General features: G+C 44.6%; 1 protein-coding gene across 2 annotated transcripts in view; it reads right to left on the bottom strand.

Annotated features, from left to right (window-relative positions):
* Nucleotides 1–11,910: 11,910 nt before the first annotated feature.
* LOC130296749 (zinc finger protein 436-like) overlaps nucleotides 11,911–17,895 on the bottom strand; it is a 36,072-nt gene continuing 30,087 nt past the window's right edge. For both annotated transcript variants that reach the window (XM_056548635.1, XM_056548642.1), the window contains exon 7: nucleotides 11,911–14,648. In XM_056548635.1, coding sequence (XP_056404610.1) covers nucleotides 13,603–14,648 — 1,046 coding nt within the window. In that variant the 3' untranslated portion in view covers nucleotides 11,911–13,602. The remainder of the gene's footprint in view (nucleotides 14,649–17,895) is intronic.

Here is a 17,895-nt window from a genome sequence, read left to right as displayed (position 1 = left end):
ATAACAAAAGAGGTGAACCCTGATTAAAGGGGACAAACCAGGGATGGGGAGGTTGGGTACCCGGAGGAGCATGAACACGAAAGTCCACCATGAAGATAAGGGGTAAGTGCCGTCGGTCAGAGCCTAGTGGATCTCCACCGCCTATGGATTGCTCCAAGCACCAAGTAGTGAGCCCCCTGGAGAGGACCTCCTACTGCAGGACAGGAAATATGAGCATATAAAATAGGATGCACCTCTCCACACCTCAGTTCTTAGGAAAGTACTCTGACAGGGAGCCCTAACATGGGTAAATATTTTATTTATTTATATTTTTTTCAGGTAGGGGAATAAGTGAGGGGTGCTGCAAAACCTTGCGACCAAAAGACATGTCTGAAGTGGGATTTAATTGTAATCTGTAATATCTTAAGAAGGTATCGCAAGAAGATCATGTGGAGGCCTTATATATTTAGGAAGCTTTCACTTTCTCTGCCCATGATGCTGTTACTGCTCTAGTCCAGTGAGCGGAAAAGTACAATGGAGGAGTCTGATTCTTACAGACATAGGCCACAGAGATGGAAGCTTTAATCCATATACTAATAGTTGTTTTGGAACAGTTCTACCCTTGTTCAGACCTGAAAACTGTATAAGAAGAATATCTGACAGGCGAAACTTCTTGGTACAGTCCAGATATTGTAAAAGGCTACGTCTGACATCAAGGTTATTAACGTCTTCTTCTCTATCGTTTTTTGGGGTTAAACAAAAAGATGGTCGTATTATCTCCTCAAAATAAGGCAAAGTCTTCATTACTACTCTATCATCCAGGATTTTAGTAAAAGGAGGGAAAGCTGAAAGAGCTTGGAGCTTCCCTCTCCTATCTGTGGTTATAGCTATGAGGAAACACATTTTTATCATAAGGATTTTAATAGGGAGAACGTCTGAGGGCAGGAGACCTGACCTGAGGTGTGGAGAGGTGCGTCCTATTTTACTATCCTCAGGTTTCCTGTCCTGTGGTCGGAGGTCCTCTCCAGGGGGGGTTGTTATGAGTGAAGGGGTAAATAGAGATGGGAATCTGATCCAGGTGAGGAAGAATTGTTTAGCCATCTGCTCCCTGAGTGGTGAAGGCTCTTTTCAGTCTGTACAGCAAAGAAATACAAGTTTTTCAAGGAGAAGACGGGTAGAGGGAGGTGAATTAGATATCCAGAAATGGAGTATGGATTTTTCTAGCAGCAGCAGATATATAGAACAAGAGTCGTTTTTCTAGATGTCACTTTTTTTTTCCAGAATACTATGGAGTAAAGTTATGGATGTCGCTTTTGTGCACATGGTACACTCTAACCCCCTGTGCTGGGAATACAGAGGCTTCTCAGAGCTCACTTGTATCAGGCACACAGATAGTAAGCAAGTAAGTGAGGGAGGGAGTATGGAGGAGTCCACGGGTCAGAGGTGTGAAGGAGGAAGTATGGAGGAGTCCACGGGTCAGAGGTGTGAGAGAGGGAGTATGAAGGAGTCCCCAGGACAGAGGTGTGAGGGAGGGTGAATGGAGGAGTCCACGGGTCAGAGGTGTGAGAGAGGGAGTATGGAGGAGTCCACGAGTCAGAGGTGTGAGAGAGGGAGTATGGAGGAGTCCACGGGTCAGAGGTGTGAGAGAGGGAGTATGAAGGAGTCCCCAGGACAGAGGTGTGAGGGAGGGTGAATGGAGGAGTCCCCAGAACAGAGATGTGAGGGAGGGAGTATAGAGGGGTCCCTGGGACAGAGGTGTGAGAGAGTATGGAGGAGTCCACGGGACAGAGGTGTGAGGGAGGGAGTATCGGAGTCCCCGGGACAGAGGTGTGAGGGAGTATGGAGGGGTCCACGGAACAGAGGTGTGAGGGAGGGAGTATGGAGGAGTCCCCGGGACAGAGGTGTGAGGGAGTATGGAGGGGTCCACGGAACAGAGGTGTGAGGGAGTATGGAGGAGTCCCCAGGACAGAGGTGTGAGGTAGGGAGTATCGAGGAGTCCACGGAACAGAGGTGTGAGGGAGGGAGTATGGAAGAGTCCCCGGGACAGAGGTGTGAAGGAGGGATTATGGAGGAGTCCCTGGGACAGAGGTGTGAAGGAGGGAGCTCAGTGCAGGCTGAGTACAGGGGACAGCTCAGAGAGGAGATAAGGCACTGAGACAGCACCCAGGAGAGTCACTGACCAGACAGAGAGGCACTGCAGGCCCTTATCCAGCCCAGCAGCAGGGAGTCCATGATGGCACTGGCTCCTACTAGGCTCTCCTCAGCCACATGGCTTTCCCATGGCTCAAAATGGTGGCTGAAGATACCAAAATGTTCCAGGAATGGTAAGAAATCTGCTGGTGTCAGAATCCAGCCACTATTCTTCTCACAGAGAATTCCTCAGAAACAGAGGTCTGCAGCAGATGCTAAGAGAAGGCACAGCTGCCTAGGTCTGCCACAAGCTCCACCTCCGATAGGAACTTACATGATTTCTTTTTATAGGAAAATATATATTTTTTAAATATTTTTTAATTACGATTTTCAACTAGTTGCTCCATGTCAGTTATTTACGGTGCCCCTCTGCTATTAAAAGCAGCCAGGAGCCTCGAGGTATGGAAAGGGGTCGAGTGTAGAGCCCACTCCATACACCAGTGATACTTACAGGACATAATAAAACAACAGGATGGTACCGTAAGAAGAATAGATTATGTTTACAGGATGTGTAATTAGACATTACTTTGTCCTAAAAGGCCAGATTGCACATTTTTGCGTGAGATTTTTGATTTTTAACAAGATATGATTTCAGAGTATACCATTTCCCACATTCTGAACATGAAAATGGCTTCTCCCCTGTGTGAATTCTTTGATGTTCCCTTAGACTTGTTTTCAGAGTAAAAAAATTGCCACAATCTGGACAGGAAAATGGCTTCTCCCTTGTGTAAGTGTGTTGATATTTAACAAGATTACCTTTTTGAGTAAACCATTTCCCACATTCTGGGCAGGAAAAAGTTTTCTCTCCTGTGTGAGTTTTTTTTAAATGAATATTAAGTTGTGATTTTTGAATAAAACATTTCCCACATTCTGGCCATGAAAATGTATTTTCCCCTGTGTGAGTGTTTTGACGTTAAAGAAGATTTTCTAGCAAACAATTTTCCACATTCTGGGCATGAAAATGTCTTCACCCCTCTGTGACTGGTTTGATGTTTAACAAGATGTGATTTTTGAGTAAAACATTCAGGGCATAAAAATGGCTTCTCTAATGTGTAAGTTCTGATTTTCAACTAGTCTTGATTTGTAATTAAAACATTTCCCACATTCTGGGCATGAAATGGCTTATCCCCTGCGAGAATTCTTTGATGTCTAACGATGTGATTGTCCAATAAAACATTCCCACATTCAGGGCATAAAAAATGGCTTCTCTCCTATGTGATGTTACGCCGAGCGCTCCGGGTCCCCGCTCCTCCCCGGAGCGCTCGCTACACTCTCCTCACTGCAGCGCTCCGGTCAGATCCACTGACCCGGGGCGCTGCGATACCGCCTCCAGCCGGGATGCGATTCGCGATGCGGGTAGCGCCCGCTCGCGATGCGCACCCCGGCTCCCGTACCTGACTCGCTCTCCGTCAGTCCTGTCCCGGCGCGCGCGGCCCCGCTCCCTAGGGCGCGCGCGCGCCGGGTCTTTGCGATTTAAAGGGCCACTGCGCCGCTGATTGGCGCAGTGGTTCCAATTAGTGTTATCACCTGTGCACTTCCCTATATCACCTCACTTCCCCTGCACTTCCTTGCCGGATCTTGTTGCCATCGTGCCAGTGAAAGCGTTTCCTTGTGTGTTCCTAGCCTGTGTTCCAGACCTCCTGCCGTTGCCCCTGACTACGATCCTTGCTGCCTGCCCCAACCTTCTGCTACGTCCGACCTTGCTTCTGTCTACTCCCTTGTACCGCGCCTATCTTCAGCAGCCAGAGAGGTTGAGCCGTTGCTAGTGGATACGACCTGGTCACTACCGCCGCAGCAAGACCATCCCGCTTTGCGGCGGGCTCTGGTGAAAACCAGTAGTGACTTAGAACCGATCCACTAGCACGGTCCACGCCAATCCCTCTCTGGCACAGAGGATCCACTACCTGCCAGCCGGCATCGTGACAGTAGATCCGGCCATGGATCCCGCTGAAGTTCCTCTGCCAGTTGTCGCTGACCTCACCACGGTGGTCGCCCAGCAGTCACAACAGATAGCGCAACAAGGCCAACAGCTGTCTCAACTGACCGTTATGCTACAGCAGTTACTACCACAGCTTCAGCAATCATCTCCTCCGCCAGCTCCTGCACCTCCTCCGCAGCGAGTGGCCGCTTCTGGACTACGACTATCCTTGCCGGATAAATTTGATGGGGACTCTAAGTTTTGCCGTGGCTTTCTTTCCCAATGTTCATTGCACTTGGAGATGATGTCGGACCAGTTCCCCACTGAAAGGTCTAAGGTGGCTTTCGTAGTCAGCCTTCTGTCTGGAAAAGCCCTGTCTTGGGCCACACCGCTCTGGGACCGCAATGACCCCGTCACTGCCTCTGTACACTCCTTCTTCTCGGAAATTCGAAGTGTCTTTGAGGAACCTGCCCGAGCCTCTTCTGCTGAGACTGCCCTGTTGAACCTGGTCCAGGGTAATTCTTCCGTTGGCGAGTATGCCGTACAATTCCGTACTCTTGCTTCAGAATTATCCTGGAATAATGAGGCCCTCTGCGCGACCTTTAAAAAAGGCCTATCCAGCAACATTAAAGATGTTCTGGCCGCACGAGAAATTCCTGCTAATCTACATGAACTCATTCACCTAGCCACTCGCATTGACATGCGTTTTTCCGAAAGGCGTCAGGAGCTCCGCCAGGATATGGACTCTGTTCGCACGAGGCGTTTCTTCTCCCCGGCTCCTCTCTCCTCTGGTCCCCTGCAATCTGTTCCCGTGCCTCCCGCCGTGGAGGCTATGCAGGTCGACCGGTCTCGCCTGACACCTCAAGAGAGGACAAGACGCCGCATGGAGAATCTCTGCCTGTACTGTGCTAGTACCGAACACTTCCTGAAGGATTGTCCTATCCGTCCTCCCCGCCTGGAAAGACGTACGCTGACTCCGCACAAAGGTGAGACAGTCCTTGATGTCTACTCTGCTTCTCCACGTCTTACTGTGCCTGTGCGGATATCTGCCTCTGCCTTCTCCTTCTCTACTGTGGCCTTCTTGGACTCCGGATCTGCAGGAAATTTTATTTTGGCCTCTCTCGTCAACAGGTTCAACATCCCGGTGACCAGTCTCGCCAGACCCCTCTTCATCAATTGTGTAAACAATGAAAGATTGGACTGTACCATACGTTTCCGCACGGAGCCCCTTCTAATGTGCATCGGATCTCATCACGAGAGGATTGAACTTTTGGTCCTCCCCAATTGCACTTCTGAAATTCTCCTTGGACTTCCCTGGCTTCAACTTCATTCCCCAACCCTGGATTGGTCCTCTGGGGAGATCAAGAGTTGGGGGCCCTCTTGTTCCAAGGACTGCCTAAAACCGGTTCCCAGTAACCCTTGCCGTGACTCTGTGGTTCCTCCTGTAACCGGTCTCCCCAAGGCCTATATGGACTTTGCGGATGTTTTTTGCAAAAAACAAGCTGAGACTCTACCTCCTCACAGGCCTTATGATTGTCCTATCGACCTCCTCCCGGGCACTACTCCACCCCGGGGCAGAATCTATCCTCTGTCCGTCCCAGAGACTCTTGCCATGTCTGAATACGTCCAGGAAAATTTAAAAAAGGGCTTTATCCGTAAATCCTCCTCTCCTGCCGGAGCCGGATTTTTCTTTGTGTCCAAAAAAGATGTCTCTCTACGTCCTTGCATTGACTACCGCGGTCTTAATAAAATCACGGTTAAGAACCGCTACCCCCTACCCCTCATCTCTGAACTCTTTGATCGCCTCCAAGGTGCCCACATTTTTACCAAACTGGACTTAAGAGGTGCTTATAATCTCATCCGCATCAGAGAGGGGGATGAATGGAAAACGGCATTTAACACCAGAGATGGACACTTTGAGTATCTGGTCATGCCCTTTGGCCTGTGCAACGCCCCTGCCGTCTTCCAAGACTTTGTTAATGAAATTTTTCGTGATCTCCTATACTCCTGTGTTGTAGTATATCTGGACGATATCCTGATTTTTTCTGCCAATCTAGAAGAACACCGCCAGCATGTCCGTATGGTTCTTCAGAGACTTCGTGACAACCAACTCTATGCCAAAATAGAGAAATGTCTGTTTGAATGCCAATCTCTTCCTTTCCTAGGACACTTGGTCTCTGGCCAGGGACTACAAATGGATCCAGACAAACTCTCTGCCGTCTTAGATTGGCCACGCCCCTCCGGACTCCGTGCCATCCAACGTTTTTTGGGGTTCGCCAATTACTACAGGCAATTTATTCCACATTTTTCTACCCTTGTGGCTCCTATCGTGGCTTTAACCAAAAAAAATGCCGATCCCAAGTCTTGGCCTCCTCAAGCGGAAGACGCCTTTAAACGGCTCAAGTCTGCCTTTTCTTCGGCTCCCGTGCTCTCCAGACCTGACCCATCTAAACCCTTTCTATTGGAGGTTGATGCCTCCTCAGTGGGAGCTGGAGCTGTCCTTCTACAAAAAAATTCTTCCGGGCATGCTGTTACTTGTGTTTTTTTTTCTAGGACCTTCTCTCCGGCGGAGAGGAACTACTCCATCGGGGATCGAGAGCTTCTAGCCATTAAATTAGCACTTGAGGAATGGAGGCATCTGCTGGAGGGATCAAGATTTCCAGTTATTATTTACACCGATCACAAAAACCTCTCCTACCTCCAGTCTGCCCAACGGCTGAATCCTCGCCAGGCCAGGTGGTCTCTGTTCTTTGCCCGATTTAATTTTGAAATTCACTTTCGGCCTGCCGATAAGAACATTAGGGCCGATGCTCTCTCTCGTTCCTCAGATGCTTCTGAAGTTGAACTCTCTCCTCAACACATCATTCCTCCTGACTGCCTGATTTCCTCTTCTCCAGCCTCCATCAGGCAAACTCCTCCAGGAAAGACCTTTGTTTCTCCACGCCAACGCCTTGGAATCCTCAAATGGGGTCACTCCTCCCATCTCGCAGGTCATGCGGGCATCAAGAAATCTGTGCAACTCATCTCTCGCTTCTATTGGTGGCCGACTCTAGAGACAGATGTGGTGGACTTTGTGCGAGCCTGCACTATCTGTGCCCGGGATAAGACTCCTCGCCAGAAGCCCGCTGGTTTTCTTCATCCTCTGCCTGTCCCCGAACAGCCTTGGTCTCTGATTGGTATGGATTTTATTACTGACTTACCCCCTTCCCGTGGCAATACTGTTATTTGGGTGGTCGTTGATCGATTCTCCAAAATGGCACATTTCATCCCTCTTCCTGGTCTTCCTTCAGCGCCTCAGTTGGCTAAACAATTTTTTGTACACATTTTTCGTCTTCACGGGTTGCCTACGCAGATCGTCTCGGATAGAGGCGTCCAATTCGTGTCTAAATTCTGGAGGGCTCTCTGTAAACAACTCAAGATTAAATTAAATTTTTCTTCTGCATATCATCCTCAATCCAATGGACAAGTAGAAAGAATTAACCAGGTCTTGGGTGATTATTTACGACATTTTGTTTCCTCCCGCCAGGATGACTGGGCAGATCTTCTACCATGGGCCGAATTCTCGTATAACTTCAGAGTCTCTGAATCCTCCTCCAAATCCCCATTTTTTGTGGTGTACGGCCGTCACCCTCTTCCCCCCCTCCCTACCCCCTTGCCCTCTGGTCTGCCCGCTGTGGATGAAATTTCTCGTGATCTTTCCATCATATGGAGAGAGACCCAAAATTCTCTCTTACAGGCTTCATCACGCATGAAGAAATTCGCGGATAAGAAAAGAAGAGCTCCCCCCATTTTTTCCCCTGGAGACAAGGTATGGCTCTCCGCTAAATATGTCCGCTTCCGTGTCCCTAGCTATAAGTTGGGACCACGCTATCTTGGTCCTTTCAAAATTTTGTGCCAGATTAATCCTGTCTCTTACAAACTTCTTCTTCCTCCTTCTCTTCGTATTCCTAATGCCTTTCACGTTTCTCTCCTTAAACCACTTATCATTAACCGTTTCTCTCCCAAATCTGTTCCTCCCACTCCTGTTTCCGGCTCCTCGGACATCTTCTCCGTCAAAGAGATTTTGGCGTCCAAAAAGGTCAGAGGGAAAACCTTTTTTTTAGTGGATTGGGAGGGTTGTGGTCCAGAAGAGAGATCCTGGGAACCTGAGGACAATATCCTAGACAAAAGTATGCTCCTCAGGTTCTCAGGCTCTAAGAAGAGGGGGAGACCCAAGGGAGGGGGTACTGTTACGCCGAGCGCTCCGGGTCCCCGCTCCTCCCCGGAGCGCTCGCTACACTCTCCTCACTGCAGCGCTCCGGTCAGATCCACTGACCCGGGGCGCTGCGATACCGCCTCCAGCCGGGATGCGATTCGCGATGCGGGTAGCGCCCGCTCGCGATGCGCACCCCGGCTCCCGTACCTGACTCGCTCTCCGTCAGTCCTGTCCCGGCGCGCGCGGCCCCGCTCCCTAGGGCGCGCGCGCGCCGGGTCTTTGCGATTTAAAGGGCCACTGCGCCGCTGATTGGCGCAGTGGTTCCAATTAGTGTTATCACCTGTGCACTTCCCTATATCACCTCACTTCCCCTGCACTTCCTTGCCGGATCTTGTTGCCATCGTGCCAGTGAAAGCGTTTCCTTGTGTGTTCCTAGCCTGTGTTCCAGACCTCCTGCCGTTGCCCCTGACTACGATCCTTGCTGCCTGCCCCGACCTTCTGCTACGTCCGACCTTGCTTCTGTCTACTCCCTTGTACCGCGCCTATCTTCAGCAGCCAGAGAGGTTGAGCCGTTGCTAGTGGATACGACCTGGTCACTACCGCCGCAGCAAGACCATCCCGCTTTGCGGCGGGCTCTGGTGAAAACCAGTAGTGACTTAGAACCGATCCACTAGCACGGTCCACGCCAATCCCTCTCTGGCACAGAGGATCCACTACCTGCCAGCCGGCATCGTGACATGTGAATTCTTTGATGTTTAACAAGATCTGATTTTACAATTAAAAATTTCCCGCATTCTGAACACGAAAATTCTTCTCTCCTGTATGAGTTTTTTTATGTCTTAAAAGTCTTGATTTTAGAGTAAAACATTACCCACATTCTAAACAAGAAATTGGCTTCTTCTCTGTATAAGCTTTTCGATGTATAACAACACTTCTTTGGCTTTTTCTCTGTTTACCAGCCTGTGATGGATCAGTAGACAGGACGGGTATAACAGGATGAGATGAGAGATCTTGGCTGTGAAGGGCTGAGGGTGTATCTGGGATAATGGAATGTTCTTCATATGTATCTTGTGTGATATCATCATCTGCTTTATAATATGAAGATATAAGATTCTCCTCTGATCTCCTGGTACAGTCATCTGCCAAGGATAAGAATCCTTTTTTTTAATTATTACTGAGAAATATAACCTTAAGAATTTTGCATATTTAGTCTTTTTAGGTGCATCTATATAAGGCACCACATTTGGATAGATGTTCGGGTATAAATGCACCTTTCCTGGAGCTGATGGTGGCTACCAAACTATGTTTATTAATACATTTCATTTTATAACATTACAAACATTAAAATATAATTCTCTCTTATTTCCCATCCTAACCCAGCCCCCCAATACTGTAAAAATTAAAAAGACAGAGACCCCTAGTGACCATTTTTAACCCCTTAAGGACCAAGCCCATTTTCACCTTAAGGACCCGGCCATTTTTTGCACATCTGACCACTGTCACTTTAAGCATTAATAGCTCTGGGATGCTTTTACTTATGAATTTGATTCTGAGAATGTTTTTTCGTGACATATTCTACTTTAACATAATGGTAAAATTTGTCGATACTTGCATCATTTCTTGGTAAAAAAAATTCCAAAATTTCATGAAAAATTTGAAAATTTTGCATTTTTCTAACTTTGAAGCTCTCTGCTTGTAAGGAAAATAGACATCCCAAATAAATTATATATTGAATCACATATACAATATGTCTACTTTATGTTTGCATCATAAAGTTGACATGTTTTTACTTTTACTTTTGGAAGACAGAGGGCTTCAAAGTTACGCAGCAATTTTCACATTTTTCCCCAAATTTTCTAAATCTGAATTTTTCAGGGACCATTTCAGTTTTGAAGTGGATTTGAAGGGCCTTCATATTGGAAATACCCCACAAATGACCCCATTATAAAAACTGCACCCCCCAAAGTATTCAAAATGACATTCAGTAAGTGTGTTAACCCAATTTCTCTCGAGTAAGGAAATTCAGTCATGGCCGTAAATGTTGGCACCCCTGAAATTTTTCAAGAAAATTTTGTTTTTCTCACAGAAAAGGATTGCAGTAACACATGTTTTGATATACGCATGTTTATTCTCTTTGTGTGTATTGGAACTAAACCAAAAAAGGGAGGAAAAAAAGCAAATTGGACATAATGTCACATCAAACTCCAAAAATGGGCTGGACAAAATTATTGGTACCCTTTCAAAATTGTGGAAAAATAAGATTCTTTCAAGCATGTGATGCTTCTTTAAACTCACCTGGGGGAAAGTAACAGGTGTGGGCAATATAAAAATCTGAAAGCACCTGAAAGCAGATAAAAAGGAGAGACGTTCACTTAGTCTTTGCATTGTGTGTCTGTGTGTGCCACACTAAGCATGGACAACAGAAAGAGGAGAAGAGAACTGTCTGAGGACTTGAGGACCAAAATTGTGGAAAAATATCAACAATCTTAAAGGGGTAGTCCAGTGGTGAACAACTTATCCCCTATCCTAAGGATAGGGGATAAGTTTGAGATCGCGGGGGGTCCGACCGCTGGGGCCCCCTGCAATCTCTCTGTACGGGGGCCAGGCTCTCCGGCCAGATAGCGGGTGTCGACCCCCACACAAAGCAGCGGCCGACACGCCCCCTCAATACATCTCTATGGCAGAGCCGGAGATTGCCGAAGGCAGCGCTTCGGCTCTGCCATAGAGTTGTATTGAGGGGGCGTGTCAGCCGCCGCTTCGTGCGGAGGTCGACACGCCCCCTTCCCGCGGGCTGTCGGGGCTCCATACAGGAGATCGCAGGGGGCCCCAGCGGTCGGACCCCCCGCGATCTGCAACTTATCCCCTATCCTTAGGATAGGGGATAAGTTGTTAACCACTGGGTCACCACTGGACTACTCCTTTAAGGTTACAAGTCTATTTGCCTTTGTCCACATTATCAAGAAGTTTGCAACCCAGAGCTTTTTGGTAAAGCTAATCATTCTACTGTTTACTGAAAATGGAATGAGGCCTACAAAGAAAAGGACACATTACCAACAGTGAAATATGGTGGAGGTTCAATGATGTTTTGGGGTTGTTTTGCTGCCTCTGGCACTGGGGGCCTTGAATGTGTACAAGGCATCATGAAATCTGAGGATTACCAACGGATTTTGGGTTGCACTGTACAGCCCAGTGTCAGAAAGCTGGGTTTGTGTCCGAGATCTTGGGCCTTCCAGCAGGACAATGACCCCAAACATACGTAAACAAACACCCAGAAATGGATGGCAACAAAGCGCTGGAGAGTTCTGATCTAAATCCCATTGATCACCTGTGGAGAGATCTTAAAATTGCTATTGGGAAAAGGCGCCTTCCAAGAAGAGAGACCTGGAGCAGTCTGCAGGAAGAGTGGTCCAACATCCCAGCTGAGAGGTGTAAGAAGCTTATTGATGTTTATAGGAAGGGACTGATTTCAGTTATTTTTTCCAAAGGGTGTGCAACCAAATATTAAGTTAAGGGTGACAATAATTTTGTCCAGCCCATTTTTGGAGTTTGGTGACATTATGTCCAATTTGCTTTTTTTCCTCCTTTTTTGGTTTAGTTCTAAAACACACAAAGGGAATAAACATGTCTATAGCAAAACATGTGTTACTGCAATCCCCAAAAATACTTCATTTTCTTGGAAAATTTAAGGGGTGGCAACATATATGGCCATGACTGCACCTCATATGTAGATGTAAAGTGCTCTGTGGGTGCACTAGAGGGCTCAGAAGGGAAGGAGCGACAATGGAATTTTGGAGAGTAAGTTTTTCTGAAATGGTTTTTGGGGGGCATGTCACATTTTGGAAGCCTCTATGGTGCCAGAACAGCAAAAAAACAAAACAAACAAAAAAAAAAACAAATGGCATACTATTTAGGAAACTACACCCTCAAGGAACGTAACAAGGGGTACAGCCTTAACACCCCACAGGTGGTTGACGACTTTTCGTTAAAGTTGGATATGTAAAAAACATTTTCTCACTAAAATTCCGGTTTTCCCCCAAATTTTACATTTTTACAAGGGGGAATGGGAGAAAATGCCCCCAAAATTTGTAACCCCATCTCTTCTGAGTATGGAAATACCCCAAGTGTGGACGTCAAGTGCACTGTGAGCGAACTACAATGCTCAGAAGAGGAGTCACATTTGGCTTTTGGAAAGCAAATTTTGCTGAAATGGTTTTTGGGGGGCATGTCGCATTTAGGAAGCCCCTATTGTGCCAGAACGCACAAAAAACACATGGCATACTATTTTGGAAACTACACCCCTCAAGGAACATACGCATTAAAGTAAGCCTTAACACCCCACAGGTGTTTGATAAATGATCATTAAATTGGTATGTGAAAAGGAAAATTTTTATTTTTTACATTACAATGCCGGGGTTACCCCAAATTTTTAATTTTAACAAGAGGTAATAGGAGAAAAGGTCACCGTAAATTTGTAAATACATTTCTTTGGAGTAAGGACATACCTCATACATTCATGTAAACAGCTCTGCGGGTGCACACCAGGTCTTGGCAGAGCAGGAGCACAGTCAGGGGCCTTGAGCATTTACTGAGCTACTATGGAGCCAGAACAGTGGGACCCCCCTCAAGGAGCGTTACATGGGGTACACTGAGTTAATAAAGTGGGGTACAGTGGGCCATAAGATGAAAAAACAGGTTATGTTCCCAGAATGATGACCCAGAGCATAACCAAAACTGAAAAATATGCCCACCCCAAACCCTATGCTCTGAGTCATCATTCTGGGAATGTGATGTGTGTGGCCGTCCCTAAGTCCCCGATGATAGAGACTCAGTGACCCATGACCCATTTTTGGAAAAAATACCCACAGAGGTCTTATCAGGTGTTTTTTTTTTTTTTTTTTTTAATAAGAGGTTTTTGGGCAATTTAGTGGCTTATGGGCTTAAAACTTGGAATTTACTATAAACTTGGTACATTGGGGTGAAATTATGGGAAATTAAAATGAAAAGGGAAAATTTTGTACTGCATGGAAGTGTGATACTCCCTGAAGCAGTCCTTAATGCAGAGGGCCTCTGTATTAAAATTGGGGCAAGTGTCACACTGAGTGGTGGTGTCCTTCCGTATCTCCCTCTTGCGACACATTCTGCATTTTTTTCTGGGATCGTCCCTTCTTTCCAGTGTGGGGGACCTCATCTGGAAAGTGCTGGACTGGGACGATCGTGGCACCTATAACTTCAGTTCTTTGGGAACACTGGCCTGCTCTTTCCCGGTCGCCAAAGATCCGGGCGTTTAGGACTGTGTGAGTTTGTTGATGTTTAACAAGATTTAATTTTTGAGTAAAAGATTTCCCACATTCTGGGCAGGAAAAAGGGTTCTCCCCTGGGAGTTTTTTATGATTATTAAGTTTTGATTTGTAAAATAAATACATTTCCCAAATTCTGGATATGAAAATGGCTTTTTCCCTGTGTGAGTGTTTTGATGTTTAAGAAGATATGATTTCAGAGAAAAACATTTCCCACATTCTGGGCATGAAAATGGCTTCTCCTGTGCGTGAATTCTTTGATGTCTAACAAGATGTGATTTTACAGTAAAACCTTTCCCACATTCAGGGCATGAAAATGGCTTCTCTCCTGTGTGAATTTTTTGATGTCTACTAAGATGTGATTGTCCAGTAAAACATTTTCCACATTCTGGGCATAAAAATGGCTTCTCTCCTGTGTGAATTCTTTGATGTTTAACAAGATCTGATTTTTCAATAAAACATTTCTCACATTCTGGGCATGAAAATGGCTTCTCCTGTGCGTGAATTCTTTGATGTCTAACAAGATGTGATTTTGCAGTAAAACCTTTCCCACATTCAGGGCATGGAAATGGCTTCTCTCCTGTGTGAATTTTTTGATGTCTACTAAGATGTGATTGTCCAATAAAACATTTTCCACATTCTGGGCATACAAATGGCTTCTCTCCTGTGTGAATTCTTTGATGTTTAACAAGATCTGATTTTTCAATAAAACATTTCCCACATTCTGAACATGAAAATGGCTTCTCTCCTGTATGAGTTTTTTGATGTCTAAAAAGTCTTGATTTTAGAGTAAAACATTTCCCACATTCTAAACAAGAAATTGGCTTCTTCTCTGTATAAGCTTTTCGATGTCTAACAACCCTTCTGTGCCTTTTTCTCTGTTTACCAGCCTGTGATGGATCAGTAGACAGGACTTGTATAACAGGATGAGATGACCGATCTTGGCTGTGAAGGGCTGAGTGTGTATCTGGGATAATGGAATGTTCTTCATATGTATCTTGTGTGATATCATCATCTGCTTTATAATATGAAGATATAAGATTCTTCTCTGATCTCCCGGTACAGTCATCTGCCAAGGATAAGAATCCTTTTTATTATTATTACTGAGAAATATAACCTTAAGAATTTTGCATATTTAGTCTTTTAGGTGCATCTTTATAAGGCACTATCAGAATTAGGACCTTTCTACAGGAATCAGGTGTATTTGCTGCTCAGATCTGCAGACACATTTGGATAGATGTTCGGGTATAAATGCACCTTTCCTGGAGCTGATGGTGGCTACCAAACTTTGTTTATTAATAAATTTAATTTTATAACATTACAAACATTTTAAAAATATAATTATTTCCCGTCCTAACCCCCCCCAATACTATAAAAATGAAAAAGACAGACCCCTAGTGACCGTTTTAAGGACCAAGCCCATTTTCACCTTAAGGGCCAGAGCATTTTTTGCACATCTGACCAGTCACTTTAAGCATTAATAACTCTGGGATGTTTTACTTATGAATTTGATTCAGAGATTTTTTCGTGACATATTCTACTTTACACAGTAGAACATTTTCTCCAATACTTGCATCATTTCTTGGTGAAAAATTCCAAAATTTCATGAAAAATTTGAAAATTTAGCATTTTTCTAACTTTGAAGCTCTCTCTGCTTATAAGTAAAATAAATAGACATCCCAAATAAATTATATATTGAATCACATACACAATTATGGACATTTATCAACGGGTTTAGTCAGGTTTTCTTTACTATAATTGTCGCAAAATTGTCGCAACTGCGACTACACGATTTTTCGTGCGACATTTTGACTGGAAAGCGAGAAAAGCAAGTTTTCCTAAAATTTACTAAGTAGTAATAATTTTAAAATGGTCTACGGGTAGTCAGGTATTTATTAACTGCGACAGTCGCAACAGCGTTAAAAATTGACTAAATTTACTCCAGCTCAAACATGGAGCAGAAAAAGCTACTACCAAAGTAAAAAAGAAAAAAATTGCTTACGAGAAAGAAAATTATCAACAGGCTGAAACCAGTTGATAAATACGTCACACATAAGCAAAAACAAAGTAAGGAAAAAATTACTAAAAAAAGAATACATAAGCAAAGATTGATAGATGTCCCTCAATATGTCTACTTTATGTTGGCATCATAAAGTTGACATGTTTTTACTTTTGGAAGACATCAGAGGGCTTCAAAGTATAGCAGCAATTTTTCACAAAATTTTCTAAATCGGAATTTTTCAGCGACCGGTTCAGTTTTGAAATGGATTTGAGGGGCCTTCATATTACAAGTACCCCACAACTGACCCCATTATAAAAACTGCACCCCTCAAAGTATTCAAAATTACATTCAGTAAGTGTGTTAACCCTTTAGGTGTTTCACAGGAATAACAGCAAAATGAAAGGCGAAAATTCAAAATATTCATTTTTTACACTTGCATCTTCATGTAGACCCAGTTTTTGAATTTGTACAAGGGGTAAAAGGAGAAGAATACCCCCAAAATTTGTAACCTAATTTCTCTCGAGTAAGAAAATACCTCATATGTGTATGTAAAGTGTTCGGCGGGCGCAGTAGAGGGCTCAGAAGGGAAGGAGCAACAATGGAATTTTGGAGAGTGAGTTTTTCTGAAATGGTTTTTGGGGGGGCATGTCACATTTATGAAGCCTCTATGGTGCCAGAACAGCAGAAAAAAAACACATGGCATACTATTTTGGAAACTACACCCCTCAAAAAACACATGGCATACTATTTTGGAAACTACACCCCTCAAGGAGCCTTAACACCCCACAGATGTTTGACGACTTTTCGTTAAAGTTGGATGTGTAAATGAAATTTTTTTTCCCCCACTAAAATAGGAGAAAATGCCCCCCAAAATTTGTAACCCCATCTCTTCTGAGTATGGAAATACCCCATGTGTGGACGTCAAGTGCTCTCGAACGCAATACAATACTCAGAAGAGAAGGAGTCACATTTGGCTTTTGGAAAGCAAATTTTGCTGAAATGGTTTTTGGGGGGCATGTCGCATTTAGGAAGCCCCTATGGTGCCAGAACAGCAACCCCCCGACATGGCACACTTTTTTGGAAACTACACCCCTCAAGGAACATAACAAGCATTACAGTGAGCCTTAACACCCCACAGGTGTTTGATAAATGTTCATTAAAGTGGGATGTGAAAAGGAAAAATTTTCTTTTTACATTAAAATGCCGGAGTTACCCCCAATTTTTTCTTTAGACAAGAGGTAATAGGAGAAAATGTCACCGTAAATTTGTAAATACATTTCTTTAGAGTAAGGACATACCTCATATATTCACGTAAACAGCTCTGAGGGAAATTAAAATGAAAAGGTCTGAGGGAAATTAAAATGAAAAGGGAAAATTTAGTACTCCATGGAAGTGTGATACTCCCTGAAGCAGTTTTTAATGCAGAGGCCCGGATTATCGGGGCAAGTGTCACACTGAGTGGTGGTGTCCTTCCGTTTCCCCCTCTTGTAACACACTCTGCATCTTTTCTGGGATGGTCCCTTCTTTCCAGTGTGGGGGACCACACCTGGAAAGTGCTGGACTGGGACGATCGTGGGACCTATATTTCCAGTTACTTGGGAACTCTGGCCTGCTCTTTCCCGGTCGCCAAAGATCAGGGTCTTTAGGACTGTGTGAGATCGCTGATGCTTAACAAGATGTGATTTTTGAGTAAAACATTTCCCACATTCTGGGCAGGAAAAAGGGTTCTCTAATGTGTGAGTTCTCTGATGTTCAACTAGTCTTGATTTGTAATTAAAACATTTCCTACATTCTAAACAAGAAAATGGCTCCTTCTCTGTATAAGCTTTTCGATGTATAACAACACTTCTTTGGCTTTTTCTCTGTTTACCAGCCTGTGATGGATCAGAAGACAGGACGGGTATAACAGGATGAGATGACAGATCTTGGCTGTGAAGGGCTGAGGGTGTATCTGGGATAATGGAATGTTCTTCATATGTATCTTGTGTGATATCATCATCTGCTTTATAATCTGAAGATATAAGATTCTCCTCTGATCTCCCGGTACAGTCATCTGCCAAGGATAAGAATCCTTTTTATTATTATTACTGAGAAATATAACCTTAAGAATTTTGCATATTTAGTCTTTTAGGTGCATCTATATAAGGCACTATCAGAATTAGGACCTTTCTACAGGGATCAGGTGTATTTGCTGCTCAGATCTGCAGACACATTTGGATAGATGTTCGGGTATAAATGCACCTTTCCTGGAGCTGATGGTGGCTACAAAACTTTGTTTATTAATACATTTCATTTTATAACATTACAAACATTT

This window comes from Hyla sarda, chromosome 1 (genome assembly GCF_029499605.1).
Source record: "Hyla sarda isolate aHylSar1 chromosome 1, aHylSar1.hap1, whole genome shotgun sequence".
NCBI classification, from domain to species: domain Eukaryota; kingdom Metazoa; phylum Chordata; class Amphibia; order Anura; family Hylidae; genus Hyla; species Hyla sarda.
The sequence above is the reverse complement of the archived record's forward strand: the minus strand, read 5'-3'. Positions and strand labels throughout refer to the sequence as shown.